The 19,031-nt window shown below is 45.0% G+C and overlaps 1 protein-coding gene across 1 annotated transcript in view; it reads left to right on the forward strand.

The window, feature by feature from the left end:
- The window catches only part of GFI1 (growth factor independent 1 transcriptional repressor), a 29,832-nt gene extending 15,183 nt beyond the window's left edge, over positions 1-14,649 (forward strand). The window contains exons 4-7 of the mRNA XM_035123772.3: positions 4,509-4,915; positions 6,472-6,609; positions 9,193-9,358; positions 13,011-14,649. Of these exons, the coding sequence (XP_034979663.1) occupies positions 4,509-4,915; positions 6,472-6,609; positions 9,193-9,358; positions 13,011-13,189 (890 nt within the window). The 3' untranslated portion in view covers positions 13,190-14,649. The remainder of the gene's footprint in view (positions 1-4,508; positions 4,916-6,471; positions 6,610-9,192; positions 9,359-13,010) is intronic.
- Positions 14,650-19,031: the final 4,382 nt, after the last annotated feature.

The following is a 19,031-nucleotide window of genomic DNA, read 5'->3' on the forward strand; positions in this document are numbered from 1 at the left end:
TCTGGTTCGCCAGAAGCAGCTTTGACATGCTGGCCACATGACCCGGAAGCTGTACGCCGGCTCCCTCGGCCAATAATGTGAGATGAGCACCACAACCCCAGAGTCAGGGGTCCCTTTACCTTTACCTTTAACCAACACAAATGGCATTTCAATAAAACCCCTCTGTTAAACATAAAATAAAGGCACAACGTGACAGGGCTTGAAACATTACAGAACAGCTGAGCCTCTGATTTATTGATGTTAAAAACATCTCTTACTGTACAGGCATTCACTAACAACACCGCATGAGCCAACAGGCGCTGGTAATAGCCTGCAATTCCACATGGCTTTCAGAGTAGCAATCGGTGTACTAGCTAGAGCAGAGGTTTTCAACCTTTCTGAGTCCACGGCTGCCTTGACCAACTCCATTCTTTCTGCAGCACCCCCGTGGGGCTCAGGAGCCCAGTTATGTCACCCCTTGCCTGCAGAGCCGGCAGCCTCTCACCCTTTTTCAAACACCCTCCCTTGTGGAGTGTTCCCTCAGCCTCTTCTCCTCTCCCCTCTCATTGGGAGTCCTCTGGGCTGCCGCTGCCCCTGATCTCTGAGCTGCCCTCCCTGCCCCAAAGAGAGGTGTCTCCTCCCACTGCCCCACAAGGGCCTAGGAAGCAGCCCCTGGCCAGCCCTAGAGGCACTATATGTCTGGGGAGCTTGCAGCCAGGGCTGCTGCAGCAGCAAACTGCTGCGCAAGCCTTTGGGAGGCAGAGACGTGAGAGGGCATCAGAGGAAGGGAGGGAAGGAAAGAGGGACAGAGACCAGTGTTGCCTGCAGAACCCCTGACGATCATTCCACTGAAGGGTGCCACGGCACACTGGTTGAAAACCACTGATCTAGGGGAAGAAGCATTCAAGGCTGAGAGAGAATATCTAGGACAGAAGCACAATTAGAGCACCTGGTGCCACAATTGCTATGCATTTATTTCACTAAGACTGATCATGCAGCAGACACGATCTTGTGGAGTCACAGGGCAAGAACCTCTGGATAAGTCAGGCAATGCCATTACTGGGATGATTAGGATTTAAAATGATGCAAGTGAACCTTTGCGAGACTTCGATGTCACGCTAGAAGCAAAATAAAGGTAAAGGTAAAGGGACCCCTGACCATTAGGTCCAGTTGTGACCGACTCTGGGGTTGCGCGCTCATCTCGCATTATTGGCTGAGGGAGCCGGCGTATAGCTCCCAGGTCATGTGGCCTGGGACAAAGCTGCTTCTGGCAAACCAGAGCAGCACATGGAAACACCGTTTACCTTCCCGCTATAGCGGTTCCTATTTATCTACTTGCACTTTGATGTGCTTTCGAACTGCTAGGTTGGCAGGAGCTGGGACCGAGCAACGGGAGCTCACCCCGTCACAGGGATTCGAACCGCCAACCTTCTGATCAGCAAGCCCTAGGCTCAGTGGTTTCGCCCACAGCGCCACCTGGGTCCCTAGAAGCAAAATAGAGGCATCCAAATATGCCCCCCCCCCAAATCAGCATCAAGTGATCAAAGGTTCCTTGGCTGATGTTGCAGGTGGGAGGTTGGCAGTGCAATACTAGGCTTATCTACTCAGAAGTAAGGCCACCTGAGATCAGTGGGTCTTCCTGCCAGGTAATTTGTAAGCTGCCCAGAGACCATTTGGTAACGGTTATAAACACAAGTAAGAAATGCATAAGGGACGGAAGCCTGAATGTTTGAACCCTTCTCCTACAAATAAGCTTCCTGCAGGTAGAACAATAGCATGTCAAGGAGAAGAAGCACCTTGCCTTCCTCAGTGACAGCCTAGTTTTCAACCTGCTGTTTTCAACCTCACAGCAAACCAAGGGGGAAAAAATGCAACCCCTTTGCCACGCTTACAGCTTAAAATGTTGTGGTCTAGGAAAAGTTTGACCTCTTGAGTCACCTGGTCATAAATAAGGGAGATCTTTAAAAAGCAAACCATGCTTTAATATAGCTATAACTACTGGTATTTTTTGCAAGAGCAAGTATTCTCTCCCTTACTGCCTGAGACCTTATAATCTAGCTCGGCATTTTCAAATGTTGCCATTGATTTGGGAAGTTGCATCCCTTTTTCTCCCAGAGGTTTTCAGTATCTAAAACATCTCCCTTCATCTGCCAACTTGGACCTTGGGATCTGCATGGGGAGGCCATTCTCAAGGTCCTGCTGATGGGACAGGGCCTTTTAGCTGAGATTCCTGCATTGCAGGGGGTTGGACTAGATGACCCTTGGGTCCCTTCCAACTCTAAGAGTCTATGATTCTCTGTGGCAGCACCCTATTTGTGGAACTTCCCTCCACTGGAAGTGCATCAGTCATCTTCAACATGGAGTTTTCATTGCCAGCTAAAGATGTACTTGTCTACCAAGGCGTTTTGCGTGGTGTTGGGGAGTAGTTTGTTTGGCATACTTGCCATCATCCTGTTCCTAGGAGTTTACATTCTTGGGCTTTTACATCATTTTTCTGGGTTAGCGAACTACATACATTTATTGCATTTATTTTTATGATGAATTGTGAATCACCCCATGATCTTTATCAGTGAAGGGTGGTTTATAAAGGGGGGGCGGAATTACCAAAATAAATCTGATGTGGTTGAAAGCATCTGCAACTGTGCAAATTCTTAGATTGTCTCCAAAATGAGATCAGCGCTTTGTGTTATGTTTTTTCCACCTTCCAAAATGGTGGTGCTGTGCTCCTAATCACTAATATAACTGAAAAACGGGGGAAATGATTCACTCCTGAGTGATTTTGCAAGGAAACAGGTTTGAGATGAGACTCGCGAATGACAGAATTAGCCTCGCTGTTCCCTAGTCGAAACAAATAATAATAATTTTTTCACCCTTCCTTCCAGTAGTACCTTAGAGACCAACTAAGTTTGTCATTGGTATGAGCTTTCGTGTGCCTGCACACTTCTTCAGATGTTCCCTAGTGTTGTCTCAGAAATCAGGGCAGAGAAGAGAACTATCCTTTAATCTCAAATGTCTATGAACTGGACAGCGCAGAGTGCTAATTTTAAAGTAGCTTTGTGCGGAGCAAAATGAAGATGTAAAATGTTTGGCTGTTCCTTGCAACCCCTGCCACTAAACACATGAAAAACTCCGGTAGTTTCTAAAATGAGCCAACTGTTATGAAGTTGTTGAAATGCTTGACTAGCAGAGCTTTTTGTTATTGCCTATTCTATTATCTCCAGGAGGGCTTGCTTCCTTACTGTTGCATGTTAATTTCGACAGAGCTTTTAGGCTAATGACAGCAGAAGTGTATTATTGTTCGGCCAAATACATCTGAACTTATTTCAACCTGTGGGGTGAATGAGAGGGAGGGCGTAGGTCTGACTCACATGAACTGCGGCCCTTAGTGACTGCGAGTGCTTCCAGGCAGGCATTCAGTGCGAAATGGGTGCCTGCTCATGCAGACAGGTTTTTTTTTTACACTGTTCACACAAGGATGCCACCAACAAAATGCTAACCCTGTATTTATGTTGCTTTGTCTTATTTGATTTTTCCTCTTCCGTGGCAAATATGATGAGTAAAAACAACCCATTGTGCCTCTGCAGCCACTGCTGGTATGGAAGCTTCTTAGCACTAACCACAGGATACGTAATAAAAATAAAAACAACATCCATAACACCCCCCCCCAAAAAAAACAACGCCCTACATTTTAAAAGGATGTCAATCAAATCAATCAAAGGCCTGGTTAAAAAGGAATATTTTTGCCTGGCGCCTAAAGGTGTATAATGAAGGTGCCAGGCAAACTTCCCTGGGGAGAGCATTCCACAAATAGGGAGCCACCACAGAGGAGGCCTGTTCTCATGTTGCCACCCTCCAGACCTCTCGAAGGAGGGCCTCAGAAGATGATCTTAGGGTCCGGGTAGGTTCATATGGAAAGAGGTGGTCCCTGAGGAAATGTATGATATATATGGAGGATATATGGAAGAGAATGGAAGAGAAGTGATTGAACCAGACAAGAGGGCTTTCTCGGTAGTTGCACCTGCCCTGTAGAACACCCTCCCATTAGATGTAAAGGAAATAAACGATTATCTGACTTTTAGAAGACATCTGAAGGCAGCCCTGTATAGGGAAGTTTTTAATGTTTGATGTCTTACTGCATATTAATTTGTTGGAAGCTTCCCAAAGTAGCTGGGGTAACCCAGTCAGATGGGCAACATAATAATAATAATAATAATAATAATAATAATAATAATAATAATAATATACGAAACAAAGAAACTCAGCCCTGACACATTCCATCAAGCTCCACCCCATGGTGTAGATGTCAAGTGGTGGTATAGCAGTGAATAACACGATTGGAGAAAATGGAATATGTAGATAGTCATGTCAATCATGAACAAAGAGAAACAGGATCTGCAACAACCTATTTGTAAGATAAGACCCTCGCCTGGAAGCATCTTTATACTAAAGAGCTAACACAACAAAGAGGTCGAGTGCATGTTCTATGTGAACCCCGTTTAACTACCTCCACTCAATTTGTGTCTTGACAGCCTCTGAGCGCTCCATCTGCCCCTCCTTGGACGAGGCTCCTCCCTTCTCGGTGCCCTTGAAACCCTATGCCTGGAGTAGCCTTGGGAATTCTGAGCTGAGACATTTGGTACAGAGCTACAGGCCCTGCCCAGGTCTGGAACGTAGCTCATCCCTTGGTCTCTTCTGCGAGAGGGGATCTGAGCCCGCTCTCTATGGATCGGAGCGCAGCTCAGCGCTGGGACTCTATGGTGACTTTGGCTCCCCTGGACTCTTTGAGCGGCCAGCAGCAGCCTCTGGGATCTACGTTGAAGCCCCACCTGGACTCCAACAGGAGAAGAGTGCAAGTAGCATCAAATTGGAATCGGAGCTCCTCTGTCGCCCCCTGTTAATCAGCGCTGGTTCCTACAAGTGTGTCAAATGCAGCAAGGTATGGAACATACTCTATGACCCCCTTTAGTGGTCTTCCTCTGTTCCACCCTACTCCACTCAGCCAGCTTCGGGGGTGGTGGTTATTTAGCAGTGGAAAGGTCCGAAGGCTTGGTCAAGGTTTGTTCAAGGAAGAGACAGGTCCCTCCTTATTGCTTAATTTAAGGATATGTGACTATGAAGCTTGTATGGGGAAGGTAGAGCCATGGCATATTAATTGTTCAGATAGCTCTTACGAACATAAGTAGATTCTTGCCCACGAGCCCAACATCCTGGTTCCTACAGTGGCCAACCCAATGCCTCTCAGAAGCCCCCAAAGAGGACTTGATGGCAAAATTCCTCTTTCACTGTTGTTCCCCAGCAACTGATATTCAGAGGCCTCTTGTCTCTGATCCTATAGAATACAGTATACAATACATTGACCAATAGCCTTTTGCAGGTCCAGCTGGACTTCACAATTGTCCTTGTTTTGTAACATATCTAATCTCTGCTTTTCTCACAATCTAAGCTGTTTGTAGCATTTCTAAATCATCAATCTAGACAATGAACAAAAATCCTGCTACATATGACACTACACACACACACTCACACACCTAAAATCATAAACTGCATATGCAGTATCAGATAGATATGTTGATAGACAAAACAGTATTAAATATTACAGCAGACTACTTGTCAATCAGCATTTCAGCTTGCAGTAACAATGGCACAACTAGGAAGTGGTGTAGCATGGGGCAGTTTTCCCGGATGCAAAATTGTTAGGAGCGCAGAATTTCAGCACCCAGTGCTGCCTCAAAACAGCTGTGTGCTTTTGTTGCTGAGCTCCGTTGAAAAAGGCTTCTCCATGTGAACCAGGAAGTGACCTCTCTGGACAACGAAATTACTCTTCTTTTCTTATTTCTGTGGCTGCGATCTCCTGGGTGACACAGGCACTATCAGGCAGTTGAATGCGCATGCATGCCTCATCCGTTTCCCTCCACGTGGCCATGGGCACTCGCAACCCATGCTACACCACTGCAACTAGGTAATATGAGTTGCCCCTGCCCTTTAGACCAGGCATCCCCAAACTGCGGCCCTCCAGATGTTTTGGCCTACAACTCCCATGATCCCAAGCTAACAGGACCAGTGGTTGGGGAAGATGGGAATTGTAGTCCATAACATCTGGAGGGCCAAAATTTGGGGATGCCTGCTTTAGACTGTAACATGCATTACCTCATTTGTTTCAAAATGTGGCCATCCAGCCAGGCTGTGGCTGCGATCCCTCTTGCTCATTCTGCTGACTGGGGCCATTGACACCTGCCCCACCCTAATGCATAGCTGCCAAGTTTTCCCTTTTCTCGCGGGGAAGCCTATTCAGCATAAGGGAAAATCCCTGTAAAAAAGGGATAACTTGGCAGCTATGCCCTAATGGCACCAATACCCAGTAATGTTATTTGGCTGAAGCTCCGTGGGGGAAACACTTTCCTAAACGGCTCTGATATCTCAGGTTCAGAACCTGCTGTGAACTTCAGCCCTTCCTGAACCATAATTCTCTTTGTCTTCCCTGCTGCTTCTCAGGTCTTCTCCACTCCCCACGGCCTGGAGGTGCACGTTCGTCGTTCACACAGCGGCACCAGGCCCTTCGCTTGTGAAATGTGTGGCAAGACATTTGGCCACGCAGTTAGCCTGGAGCAGCATAAAGCTGTGCACTCACAGGTGAGAACCCGGGGGAAGGTGATGAGTGGTTGGAGAGGGCTCATCCACACGGTGGCTTAATGCGAAGAGTCAGCTTTCTGTACCTCTGTTAATTCACTGGTGTTCTCCTCCAAAGCACTGCCTCCTAACACTTTCCCCTCCTTCAGTCCAGATTTACTCATACCGGGGATACTCTGAAACAGAAAGGGTGCAAGGAAATCCAAAATTGAGGGAGGGGAAAGTGTGGGAAGGCAGTGATTGGAGGAGAACATCATACAGACAATGAAGAATTAATGGATGTACAGTAAACTCACTATCTACATCAGAGTTTCCCAAACTTGGGTCCCCAGCTGTTTTTGGACTACATTTCTCACCATCCTTGACCATTGGTTCTGCCGGCGAGGGATGATGGGCGTTGCAGTCCAAAAACAGCTGGAGACCCAAGTTTGGGGAACCCTGATCTACATTAAATGACTACATTAAATCTACAGTATAAATGAGCCCAGAGCAATAGATTCATGGGACTAGCAGTCTCCTAGCCAGGAAAGGTGTGTGGGTGAGCATGCGGGGCTGATGGGGATTAATCCTGATTGCAATCCTGCAAACAACCTGAAAGGTGCTTACCAAAGAGAGGAAACAGTGATATTTCATATGTTTTTGTTGCAACCTTCCCTGCCCTGCACAACCAACCCATATGCTTATTTATTTATTGGGTTTTAATAAACAAGAATAATGTTATACAAGTAAGTATACCAAGTTTTCTCATGTCATTTGTAAATCACAAAAACAGCATAATAAATGTGGAGTAATATCTACAACATATGGTTCATTATTAGTGGTCAATGTTTAAGTTCTTGGTTCATGAATTGGTTTAAACCAGGGGTCAGCAAACTTTTTCAGCCGTGGGCTATCCCTCAGACCTTGTGGGGGGCCGGACTATATTTTGAAAAAATATATGAACGAATTCCTATGCCCCACAAATAACCCAGAGATGCTTTTTTAAATAAAAGGACACATTCTACTCATGCAAAAACACCAGCCAGGCCCCACAAATAACCCAGAGATCCATTTTAAATAAAAGGACACATTCTACTCATGTAAAAACACGCTGATTCCCGAACCATCCTCGGGCCGGATTTAGAAGGTGATTGGGTCACATCCAGCCCCTGGGCCTTAGTTTGGGGACCCCCAGGTTTAAACAATTAGGAAGGAAAGAGGGGGAGGGGAATGGTAAGTGGGGTGGGGCCAGGTGGCTATGCTTCTATTCTTCTACACCACTGTGGTGTAGTGGTTAAGAGCGGTGGACTCGTAATCTGGTGAACTGGGTTTGCTTCCCCACTCCTCCACATGCCGCTGCTGGGTGACCTTGGGCTAGTCACACTTCTCTGAATTCTCTCAGCCTCACTCACCTCACAGAGTGTTTGTTGTGGGGGAGGAAGGGAAATGAGAATATTAGTCGCTTTGAGACTCCTTAAGGGGAATAAAAGGCGAGGTATCAAGTCCAAACTCTTCTTCTTCTTCTACTTAGTGTCTGTGTGGGGTTTTGTGTCAGCACAAATTTGCCTTCTTAAAATTATTAGAGACCCTGGAACACAAAAGCGAAGTTTTGAGGGTTTTGCGATCAAGATTTGGAGAAGCGTTAATACCACTGCAATAAATCTAAGTAAATCTCTCTTCCCTCCCCATTCCTGCCATGCATTAGAATTCTTGTCCCCAAACCCTTCCAAATTATGCACCCTTCAAAACCTTCACCCTTTCTTCAACACTGTTGAAGTGCTGGGGGGGGGGGAACAGCAGATCTATACCATAAGTTTAAAGCATATCCAACACACATTTAAAGCGCATGACTAAAGAATCACAGGAACTGTAGTTTGTCAAAAGTTCTGGGAGGGGAATGATAAAAATACACCTGCCTGAAAACTCTAGGTGCTTTTTAAAATTGGAACTGGAAGGATGAACACTAAAGGCTTTTCATCACAAAATGTAACTCTTTCTGTAATACACATGTAAAACCTGTGGAGCAGAAGTATCACATGCAGATGTTCCCTGGTCTGATTCTTAGTATCTCCAGAGTGGTCCGGGGATGTCCCCTGTTTAAAAACCCATTTTCATGGTTCGGGGGGAAAATGACTTGATAAAACAGAACATTTCAATATCATGGCAGGTTTGAAGGAGGAGGCAACCTCAGGCATCCCCCATCCAATGCTGTCACTGTGGGATCTATATTTTGCGACAAGGCAAATGGCCAATCTGAATTAATTTGGACAATTCTGAGTTTTGTTTAGGCAAGAATACCCATAAATGTAATTGTTTTTCTTGTATATCTGCTTTCAGAACTTCGGGTTTTAATCTATACTTTGATAATTTTATTATTCCAACGTGTTTTTTCCTTGTGAATATTTTATATCATTTTATATAAGCCACTTATGTAAGCCCCTTTAAGCGGTACGTAAATCTTCTTAAACCAAAGAAAAAAAATTCAATTATCAGATTTTTTTTTGGAAAGCTGCTTCTATGTAAGTGGTTATCTATGAATAGATATTCTAAATGCATTAAATGAAGAAGACGGCGCATCTGGATGAAGGTCCTGCTTTCTCTTGGCAGGAGCGCAGCTTTGATTGTAAGATCTGTGGTAAGAGCTTCAAGAGGTCCTCCACCTTGTCCACCCATCTTCTCATCCACTCAGACACCCGGCCTTATCCATGCCAGTATTGTGGGAAGAGATTTCACCAGAAATCTGACATGAAGAAGCACACTTTCATCCATACAGGTGAGAACCACTGCATCCCTCTTGGTTTCCCACAATGAATGAATGAATGAATGAATGAAATCCCTCTCCCACCCCCTGCTGTTGGGATAAAGGGACATATTTATCTGCTGGTTTCCGCCAGAGTGATGCCGGGAAAGCAGGGTGTACTTGTTGACAGATTTATTTTTGTCTCGCCAAGGCACAAGTAGTTTTAGAAAGACAGACACGCAAGTTCTTCCTTTAAAGCATTTTTTTCCAACTTGAGGGCCACATTCCTTTCTAGGCAGCATTCTGAGGGCCACATGACAGGGGCAGAAAGAGCCACTGGACAGAGCAATGCAGTGCTTCCCCCCCAAAAAATGTTTAGGTGTACTCTCATTTTCCTACTCATATTGAAATACTGCCCCTCAATGAGGCCAAACTTAGATTCACAAAATGTTTAGGGGTATGCGTACCCCTGCGTCCCCCCCCCGAAAAAAAAACACTGGAGCAATGAATGTCAATTTCCCCTTTGTACAGTACTGTTGTTCCTACCCACACTCCTGAGGCAAGAAACAAGATGGCACCCTCCCCATTGCATGTGTATGGAAGTCAGCTGACCTCGCTACCAATTCCTGCCCCCCAGCATTTGCTGCCCAATGAGCGCATTTCATTCTGCCTAATGGTAGGGCCAGCAAGAAAATTTGGAGGATGCAGAGCCCAAAAGTCAGTCTTGATACTTGCTCTGGAGCTTTCTTGTGTATTATTGAGTTTTCCCAATCAAATTGTTTGAGGGCTATTTTCAGTGGTAGGCAAGGCACCATGATCTTGAGTTTCTGGGGAACATGGAAACAAAACAAAAACGCAAATTGAATAGCTTGAGGAAAACTGAGGAGAAAGACAATCAGAGCACACTGCAGACTTAAATGGAGCTTTTCTCAGTGGGTATGTCTTCTGACCCAGCAGCCTTCTGTATCCACTGAAGCGGGAGTAAATTACAAAGATAGTATCCCCCATATGAATAAAAAAGAGAAGGAGAGCTTGCATGAGATCTATAGAGTCAACCACCTGTTTCCTACAATGGCCAACCAGATGACTATGGCAGGCCCACAAGCAGGAGATGAGGGCAATAGGCCTCTCCTGCCATTTGCTGTTCGGCAACTGATATTCAGCTCCCCTCTATATCTGAACCTCCCTATGTGTAGAGACTTTAAAGGGGGATATATGGCAAACTTGAAGAGTCAGGAAGGGTGCAGGCTCTTCATGCTGGCTAGATTCAACGTGTTCCCCTCTATGGAGATAGAAGGAAGATATCTAGCTCTCCCAAAAGCCGAACGTTTATGTAAATGCGGGAAGAATGAACCAGATACATTGGACCACATTTTCTTTCCCTGCAATTATGGTATTAATGCGAGAAGGTGATTGCTGGGTGCTTTGCAGGTGGATGCATCGATCGCTGCATTACCAACTATTCAGGGGTTACTGTCGGACAATAATGATGGAGTTACTTTAGTGGTGGCTGAGTTTTTGTGCTCGGTTTATGCAGAGAGATTGGGCCACTGTGGAGAGGACCAGGGGATGCTAATTGAAAATTGATAAATCGTTTTAAAATATTAATTTAATTAATATGTATTTTATTTCATGAAGTCTATAACGTGAATGTTTTATCCATAATTTTGTTCTGAAGCTCCTGAACTTGTCATGCCTAATAAAGGTTATTGATTGATTGATTGAACTGATATTCAGAGGCATGTTGCCTCAGTTATTGGATAATGCATAGCCATTATGGCTAGTGGACATTGAGAGCCTTATTCGCCATGAATATGCTTAATCCCTTTTTAAGACTGTCCAAGTTGGTCCAGCACTGCATCTTGTGGTGTAGCAAACTCTACTATTTAACAATTTAGCTCCATCAGATAATCCCCATTCCAGTACTTTTGAGAGAGGGAGAAAATGGTCTCTCTGCCCACCGTCTTCCCTGTCACTCACAATTTTTCTAAGCTAAAAACCCCCAAACCTGTTTCTCCTAGGGAAGTTGCTCCAGCCCCCTGATATTTTGGCTGCTCTTTTCCAGCTCTAAAATATCAGCTGTACGTTGTATTAAACGGGTGGTTGCACCATAGTTTTGTAAAAAGGCATTGTGTAGGTGGTTCCATCCTATCCTAATGATCCCCAACATGGAATCTGCCTTTTTCACAGCAGTACCACACTGAACCGGCATTTTCATTCGGCCACGCACCACAAATGCAAGATCTCTTTTCATTCAGTGCCAGCTTAAATCCCATCAACGTATATGTGAAATAAGCATTTCTGCACGACTTCGCACTTGCTTAAATTACCATTTTTATGTCCGTTCACCCAGTTTTGAGAGAGTCTTTTGGTTCAATTTTTTTTATGTCATTATGTATGGCCCGGTGTGAAAAAATGCCACATATTACAACGTGGAAAATGCAATTCATGGTCATTGCTGTTGTGAGTTTCCATGTGCAATCTGAGTGCAAGAGTGTCACTGATATTGTCCATCTCCACATTGCTAACTCCATTCTCCACCCATGTCTGCCTCATTTTTGTGAACTTTTATTGGTTTTTAGAAACCAGTGTGCTAGTCTACTCTCAGCATAATGCCACTTATTTGGAGCGTGTGTTGATGGAAAACTAGGTGCCCCTCAGCAAAACCTCGCAAGAACAAATGCCTGCACAATTATTTCCCCAGGAAGCGTGACCATTAACGTTTCAAAGACAGGGAAGGAGGCAGTGAAAGAAAAAGGCCGTCTGTGGTTAGGACGAGAGCAGCGCCCGGATTTTTAAATCAGGTTCTTCCACTTTCCAAACATGCACACTGGCTTAGTGAGCAATGAGGGCCACTATCTGTGTGCATGTTTGGGAGAGGAAATTATTTGTGCAATTGGAAATCGAAACGAACAATCCAACTGCATCGAGACTGGGGCTACTGACATGCTCTTTTCATCTGAAGAGGAGGTGAGCAATGAAGAAAGAGCTGCTTAGGGGAAGAGGGTGGAAATCTTCTCCTGCAAAGGTTTTCAAGGGAACTCTGAGCAGTAGTTTGCCAAGGATGCTTTAGGGAAGGAAAGGATAGCTTCTGAGAGCTGAGATCCCCATTGAGCTGGCTGTTTAGGGGCTGCACCCTCTCAACCCTGACATCATTGCCAAGCTCAGAGTTACCTGAAAGGGTAATGTGAGGGCTCCCTTCTCTCATCCTTCCAGTTGTGCCATGTCAGAGAGTGACTGGTACTTGTCCTAAACTAGGGTGATTAAAATTAGCACAAAACTTGACAAAGATCTTAAGGATCCTATACTAAGGTTGCCATATTTCAAAAAGTAAAAACCAGGGCACCCTGAAAGTTGTTCAGCTTTTTAAAGACAAACCCCAAAGTTGTTGAGTTGAGGAGGTTTTTTTTGGTGGTTGTTGTTTTTACAAAAAGACAATTTTCCTGCCTAAGATCCAGGACAAAGTGCTGCCTTTCAGAAATCCCCCCCCCAGATGTCCGCCTTTTGAAATCCCGGTAATGTCCGGACGTATGGCAGCCCTATGCTATCCTTAGTATTTATTCCGAGTCACCCGCCCACATTGGATATCTGGGACTGAGTGATATTTTCTATGGGACTTTTCAAGCTAGTTTGTTAACGCTGCTACGTTGTTGTAACTTTGTGCCCACCCTTTTGTAATCCGCAGGTGAGAAGCCCCACAAGTGCCAGGTGTGTGGCAAAGCCTTCAGCCAGAGTTCCAATCTCATCACCCATAGCCGGAAGCACACGGGCTTCAAGCCCTTTGGCTGCGATCTGTGTGGCAAAGGCTTCCAGAGAAAAGTGGATTTGCGGAGGCACCGAGAGACGCAACATGGTCTGAAATGAGAGCCATGCAGAATCTTGGCAGGGAGGGGGAAGGAACCCGGGGAACCCCCAAAACACTATGTCAACAGACTTTTCCTCCTCCCTTAGTGGGCTGCCCTTTTCCTGCCCCCGCCTCTCTTGTCTGGCCACTTCCTGCCATGTTCTCACCAAACAGGAAGCCAGAGCAGACTGGCCAGCATTTTGTAGAACTTCACCCGAAAGGTCTTGGAATGAAAATGGAACACCAAGGCTGAAGGAAAGTGGGGTGAAGTCTTTTCGCCCCCTCTGTGTCTCTTCCTTTAAAATTAAACACTGGAAAAATAACATGCACACCCCACCGCCTTAAAGCCCCCAAAGTCTTTGTATACATAAGCTACTGGTGCCTATGAACCAGAAAGTCCTTTAAAAAAATGAATTTCCCAGCTAACCCTTGATTTCCTGAAAGTTATTTTTTATCTGGGAAATCTAAACTACCTGAGTTTACATGGTCAACACACTGAGCAGCTTGACAAAGGAGAGAGAGTGACTGTATTTGATTTTCCACCGTTCAACAACTTGTGACTGGTTTTCATCGATTATTTGGACCTGGGACCTCAAGGCCCTGCCTTTTCCAGAGTTTATAGAGCTCCTATTAGGCAGCTTCCTAGGATTGCTTCCAGCTAACTGGTCCTAGGCTCCAAATTTAGGAGTATTGGATTGTGGCCCAATACATTTTTCCAACTGAAGGAAAGAGCCCCCTGGCTACTTCAGCCAACCTTGCCTAGTCCTGGTTGAGAATGCCTGAACAAGTTGGAGGTCAGCATTTAGATGTTGTGCAGAGTCCGGCATTCCCCACATGCTCCACGCTGTGTTTCACCAAGATGTCATCTCCAAATTTTAGTCTTCGTTGCACACCCAGGCCAAGTGTTAATCTCCGGTAGGTCCATTCATGCCGGGGATTTGCAACTTTTAAGACAACACAATGCTCCTATCCAGTAATTTCAGTCTACCTACTTTATGCCCTGGTTGTTTTTTTTGTGGTGCATGTATGGCTTTGCCTTTGCACCTGTTTGGAAGAGCCAATAAGAAAGAGCCTTATTATTAAAAATTGTTCGTTTGCCCTTGAGTTGAAGAGGGCAGAAATAAGGGATGAGGACAGATTTTTGCTTTTAAATACATTGGCATTCTGTGATTAGATAACCAGTAGGTGAGAAATAGCTGAGGAGCTCCTGTTACTCTGGACTGAATATTTAGGTTATATGCTCTCAGATGGTCTCAAGCCTGGAAGGACCCATAAATTAGTATCGGTTTGTTATAGTATGAATTTGCCTTAACTAATCCTGTGCATACCTCATTGTGGGCAGGGGTGGGGGAAGAATCTGTTTTTACTTTATAGATAGTATTGTAAATGCCTTTATTTAGATTTTACAGTGTGTCTTATGTTCATTGATGCATATTTATTGGAATAATGTTTTAAATTAATAAAGTCCCGAGGATCCTCAGAAGCAGTATTTATTTCAGCAGGACGTATTAACCAAACCAGAGGTGCGATTCTAGATGAACTTACTTGGAAATCAGGTCCACAAATCAATGGACTTATTTTCCCCCAACGGTGTCGGAATTACAGCAAATCAGTTAACAAAGCTTGCTATAAGATCAGACAAAAAACAAGAGAGAACACTGAAGCTGGGAGGAAGACAGACAAAGCGCACATCAGCCAGAAAGGGGTCACTTTAAGGCTACACTTTGACAGGCATATTCATGTCAAATCAGTGCCAGAGTTGGAGTCCTATCAGCCTGTGCACCCTATATATACAGAAACCAAGATAGTGCCAAACAGTACAAAGGTATGGACAGCTGCACTGCAAAACGATCTGATTCCCCCACAGCGGTGCCCTCCTCCTCGACAATGCAGACATTGCCTGGACAGGAGTTTATATTGCACATGATACAAAAAATAATAATAATCAGCCAGAGCGGCCTGGACTGAGCAGGATCGCAGATAAGCAGATTCTTTTTCTAGGGTGCAACCCGATACGTACCTATTCAGAAGCAAGTCCCGTTGGCTTCAGTAGGGGCTTACTCTCTGGTAAATTGGTGTAGGGTTGCAGTCTTTTGATCTCCTCCGCAAGCTGTGCCCATGTAACCTGCGTGGCAATTATACAGGCTTAGAGAGCACGCGAAGGAAGCTATTTCAGCATATTACCAGGATGAGACACATTTTTTGAGAATGAGAAAAGAGAAGAAGAAGAAGAGTTTGGATTTGATATCCCGCTTTATCACTACCCGAAGGAGTCTCTAAGCGGCCAACATTCTCCTTTTCCTTCCTCCTCCACAACAAACACTCTGTGAGGCGAGGGGGGCTGAAAGACTTCAGAGAAGTGTGACTAGCCCAAGGTCACTCAGCAGCTGCATGTGGAGGAGCGGAGACGCGAACCCGGTTTCCCAGATTAGGAGCCTACCGCTCTTAATCACTACACCACACTGGCTCATAAAGAAGCACAAGGTTCAGAGAAGGGCTGGATTTACACCCACACTTTTGACTTTCTTTGGCTTAGCATGTGGAAAGCTCAGAGAAATGAATGCTGAGTTGTTTATGACTGGGGGTGATTACTGATCACACCTAAGAGGAGGTGGCCAAGTCCAGGGATGCAGAACTGTGGCACCCAGATTTAGCTGGAATATAATGCCCATCATCCCTGGCCTTTGGCACTGCTGACCAGGACAGATGGGAACTGCAGTCCAATAATATCTGATGGCCCATCTGCAGTCTAGCTCATCTCATTCCTAGCAGAACCTCCAGGCGTTTATTTTTATTTTTGTTTTGTTTTTTTAAAAAGATGAATAATTAGCAATTCTGGATTTAGTGTAATAAATCCATTTAACTAGGAGAGTCTGAATAGTCCCACCTTGCTCGTTCAAGACACAGTTCATTTTTTTATAATAGATCAGGGCTTCCCAAACTTTGCTCTCTAGCTTTTTTTGGACTACAATTCCTACCATCCTTGACCACTGGTTCTGCTAGCTAGGGATGATGGGAGTTGTAGTCCAAAAAAAGCCAAGTTTGAGAAACCCTGTGATAGATTGCCAAGGTATCAGGCTAGGAGTGCTGAAATGGGGTTCTGTTAACCTGGGATAGCCAGGAGATCATGTGTGAAGTAGTAACCAGGGGACTGCGCAACATCAGGTGCTAAGTAGACCAACTGACAAAGATCGGTATCAAGACAGTTCCCGCCTTCAGACTTACAATCCAAAAAGACATGGCACATGAGAGGAAAAGAAAGCCCAGGCAGGCATCACTTCTAGTTCTGTAATACCGGTAATAAAGTTATACAGCTTTGTCAAAAAAAAATTAAAAAAATGCCTGGGAGTTCTGTGGGAGATGTAACATTTCAATGTGCCCCGCTTGTGGAAAGCTAGCCTGTCAGGGATCTAAGTCTAGCCTGCCCCTTTAGTCCCCCATGACAGGTTACTGCAAATAAGTTTTTCTGAGGTGAAATAGTCAATCATAACCTCCCTAGGCATTCTGAAACAGCACACTTTCAGGAGGGCCATACTGTAAGGTTCCTCTAAACATGGGGCTTGGTCCTCAAAGCGTTGTCTACACATAACTCCTGCCTCCAGGTCTTGGAGCACTACACTCAGGAAATCCACAAAACCAGCACAGGTTTTCAGCATTTGTGGGGCAGTACAGATAGTCAACGCAAAGGAGAATGCAACAAAATCCTATTCAAACCTGCTCCTTTCTTGATCTAATTCTGCACTTCCAGTTGTGTTGTGCCTAAGGCACTAAATGACATGGTTCTCCTTTTGAGAACTATGGCCGCCTTGTTCTGTAGGGGCTTGGGATGAAAAGTGGTGTTCACATTATTACTGATTTAAAAAATTGTTTAAATAGAGGTCCTTATCTACATGACAGCCTCCAGTTGTCTGCAAGCTCTGGCTACATGATTTGTCAGAATGTTACACACTCCTAAAGGAAAAGTTTATGGATTTAGGACGGACAAATCTGTCAATTTTCCAGTTCTCATTTTTGCAGTCTCAAGTTCGGTTCTCCAGCTATCTGCACAAGTCTGCCTTTTGATATACATTTCCTCAGCATTTAAAAACACATTTATCTTAATAGACACATTTTTATACAATTCTGCCTGATAAGACACAGCTTTTTTTGCAAGCAATTTCCCCAAATAGAATGCATTTTATATAGCATTTTCATGAATATATGCATTTCAATACACAGTTTCCCCTATCATATAGATAGATAGATAGATATAGATATATATACACACTTTATTGGGTTGGAAAACTGCATCAGAAAATTCAGAGAAGTACAGATGTCAAAGAGCAGATGTGTTTTGGCACATATAGTGTTTAGAAAAGTTTGAAATAGGTTTGCATTAAAATCCTAACCACACCAAATCCCTAGTGTGGATTCAGATCAACACTCCCCTTTTTGCTGTGAAAAAACGGTGCTGGGGGTGGGAAATATTGTAAGAATCTAAGCAGGTAGGAATCAGAACAAATTATTGAGGCTGTTACAGTGTGAAATTTGAAGATTGCAAATATCTTCCTTAATGTTATTACTTGGTTGCATTAAAAATGCATCGCCTATATTATGTGGCTCATTATTCATGAAGCAGGTTCCATACCTTTTGTCTGCCAGAGTAACTGAAGGAAAAGGTAAGAGGAGACAGCGGCTGTGCGCACACCTTTATGTCTCTCACTGAATTTTTTATGGCCCCTCCAGCTAGCCAGTTGGTGAAGCTCTGTGGCCGCACAAGAGTGGAAAAGCAGAGCTATCTCAGAAAGACTAACCCTTTCAGGAGCTAATTTGAGCTTGTGTTCATTCACGCCAGCGGTGATTAAATTACCTATCGAGTGCGCTGAGCTATCATGATTCAGGGCACGGGAGAACAAGGTGGATTTCACCTGATTGATTTGAAACGCGCGAGACGGGATGGGGAAGGGGAGGAACAGAAGAGCGGAGGGGAAGAACGGATAACAAAGAAACCACCCCCTGCTTGCCGATGTTATTATTTGATCCTGACAGAAAATGGAATGTGTTGTGGTTTTTTTTTAAAAAAAATTATTTTGCTAGCGTTAAAATTTTTCATTCCCCACCCCACCCCCACACTTCCTTCAAGGAGCTCTGGATTAGTCCTGCCCCTTTCCCTTGCTTCCCCATCAGAATAACCCCGTGAGGTAGGTTAGGTCAGACTGACGCACACCCAACGAGCTTAATAGTTGAGCAGGATCTGAACACAGGTCTCCTGGCTCAGTGGTACAACTGGGGAATTTGTACATGTCACCTTCTCCTTTCTGCAGGCAGCAATATGCCATGATTTGCCCCTGCTCCTGGCCACAGGCACATTTGGCAGCAGCAGCAGGATGTGGAAAGCCACCTGCCATTTTAATTTCCCCAAACGCCACAGCAGCAACACTGTTGTCAGGTTGTCAAGGGCACTGGGGGAATATTTAAACGATGAGTGGCTTCTCAGCCAGCGCTACCAAGCACTCAGGTGCGCAGGGTTCCAGGCTGCTTCAGGGGCCCTACTGGATCCCTCAACCACTGGCCTTGGAAGCTGGGCAGAAAGTCAACAGAAGTTAAGTCACTGCCCCACTCATGTCCCTGAAGGCATGCTTCTCCTCCCTTCCGTATAAGGGATAACTAAAGTGATGGCTGAATGGACACCGCTGTAGTTGGCCAGAATTTGCCTTTACCTGAAGAAGCGTCTCCACCCCCATCATTCTGCCCGGACACTGAGGTCCAGCACTGAGGGCCTTCTGGTGGTTCCCTCACTGCGAGAAGCCAAGTTACAGGGAACCAGGCAGAGGGCCTTCTCGGTGGTGGCGCCCGCCCTGTGGAACGCCCTCCCACCAGATG

This window comes from Zootoca vivipara, chromosome 7, assembly GCF_965207765.1.
Source record: "Zootoca vivipara chromosome 7, rZooViv2.hap1.1, whole genome shotgun sequence".
NCBI classification, from domain to species: Eukaryota; Metazoa; Chordata; class Lepidosauria; order Squamata; family Lacertidae; genus Zootoca; species Zootoca vivipara.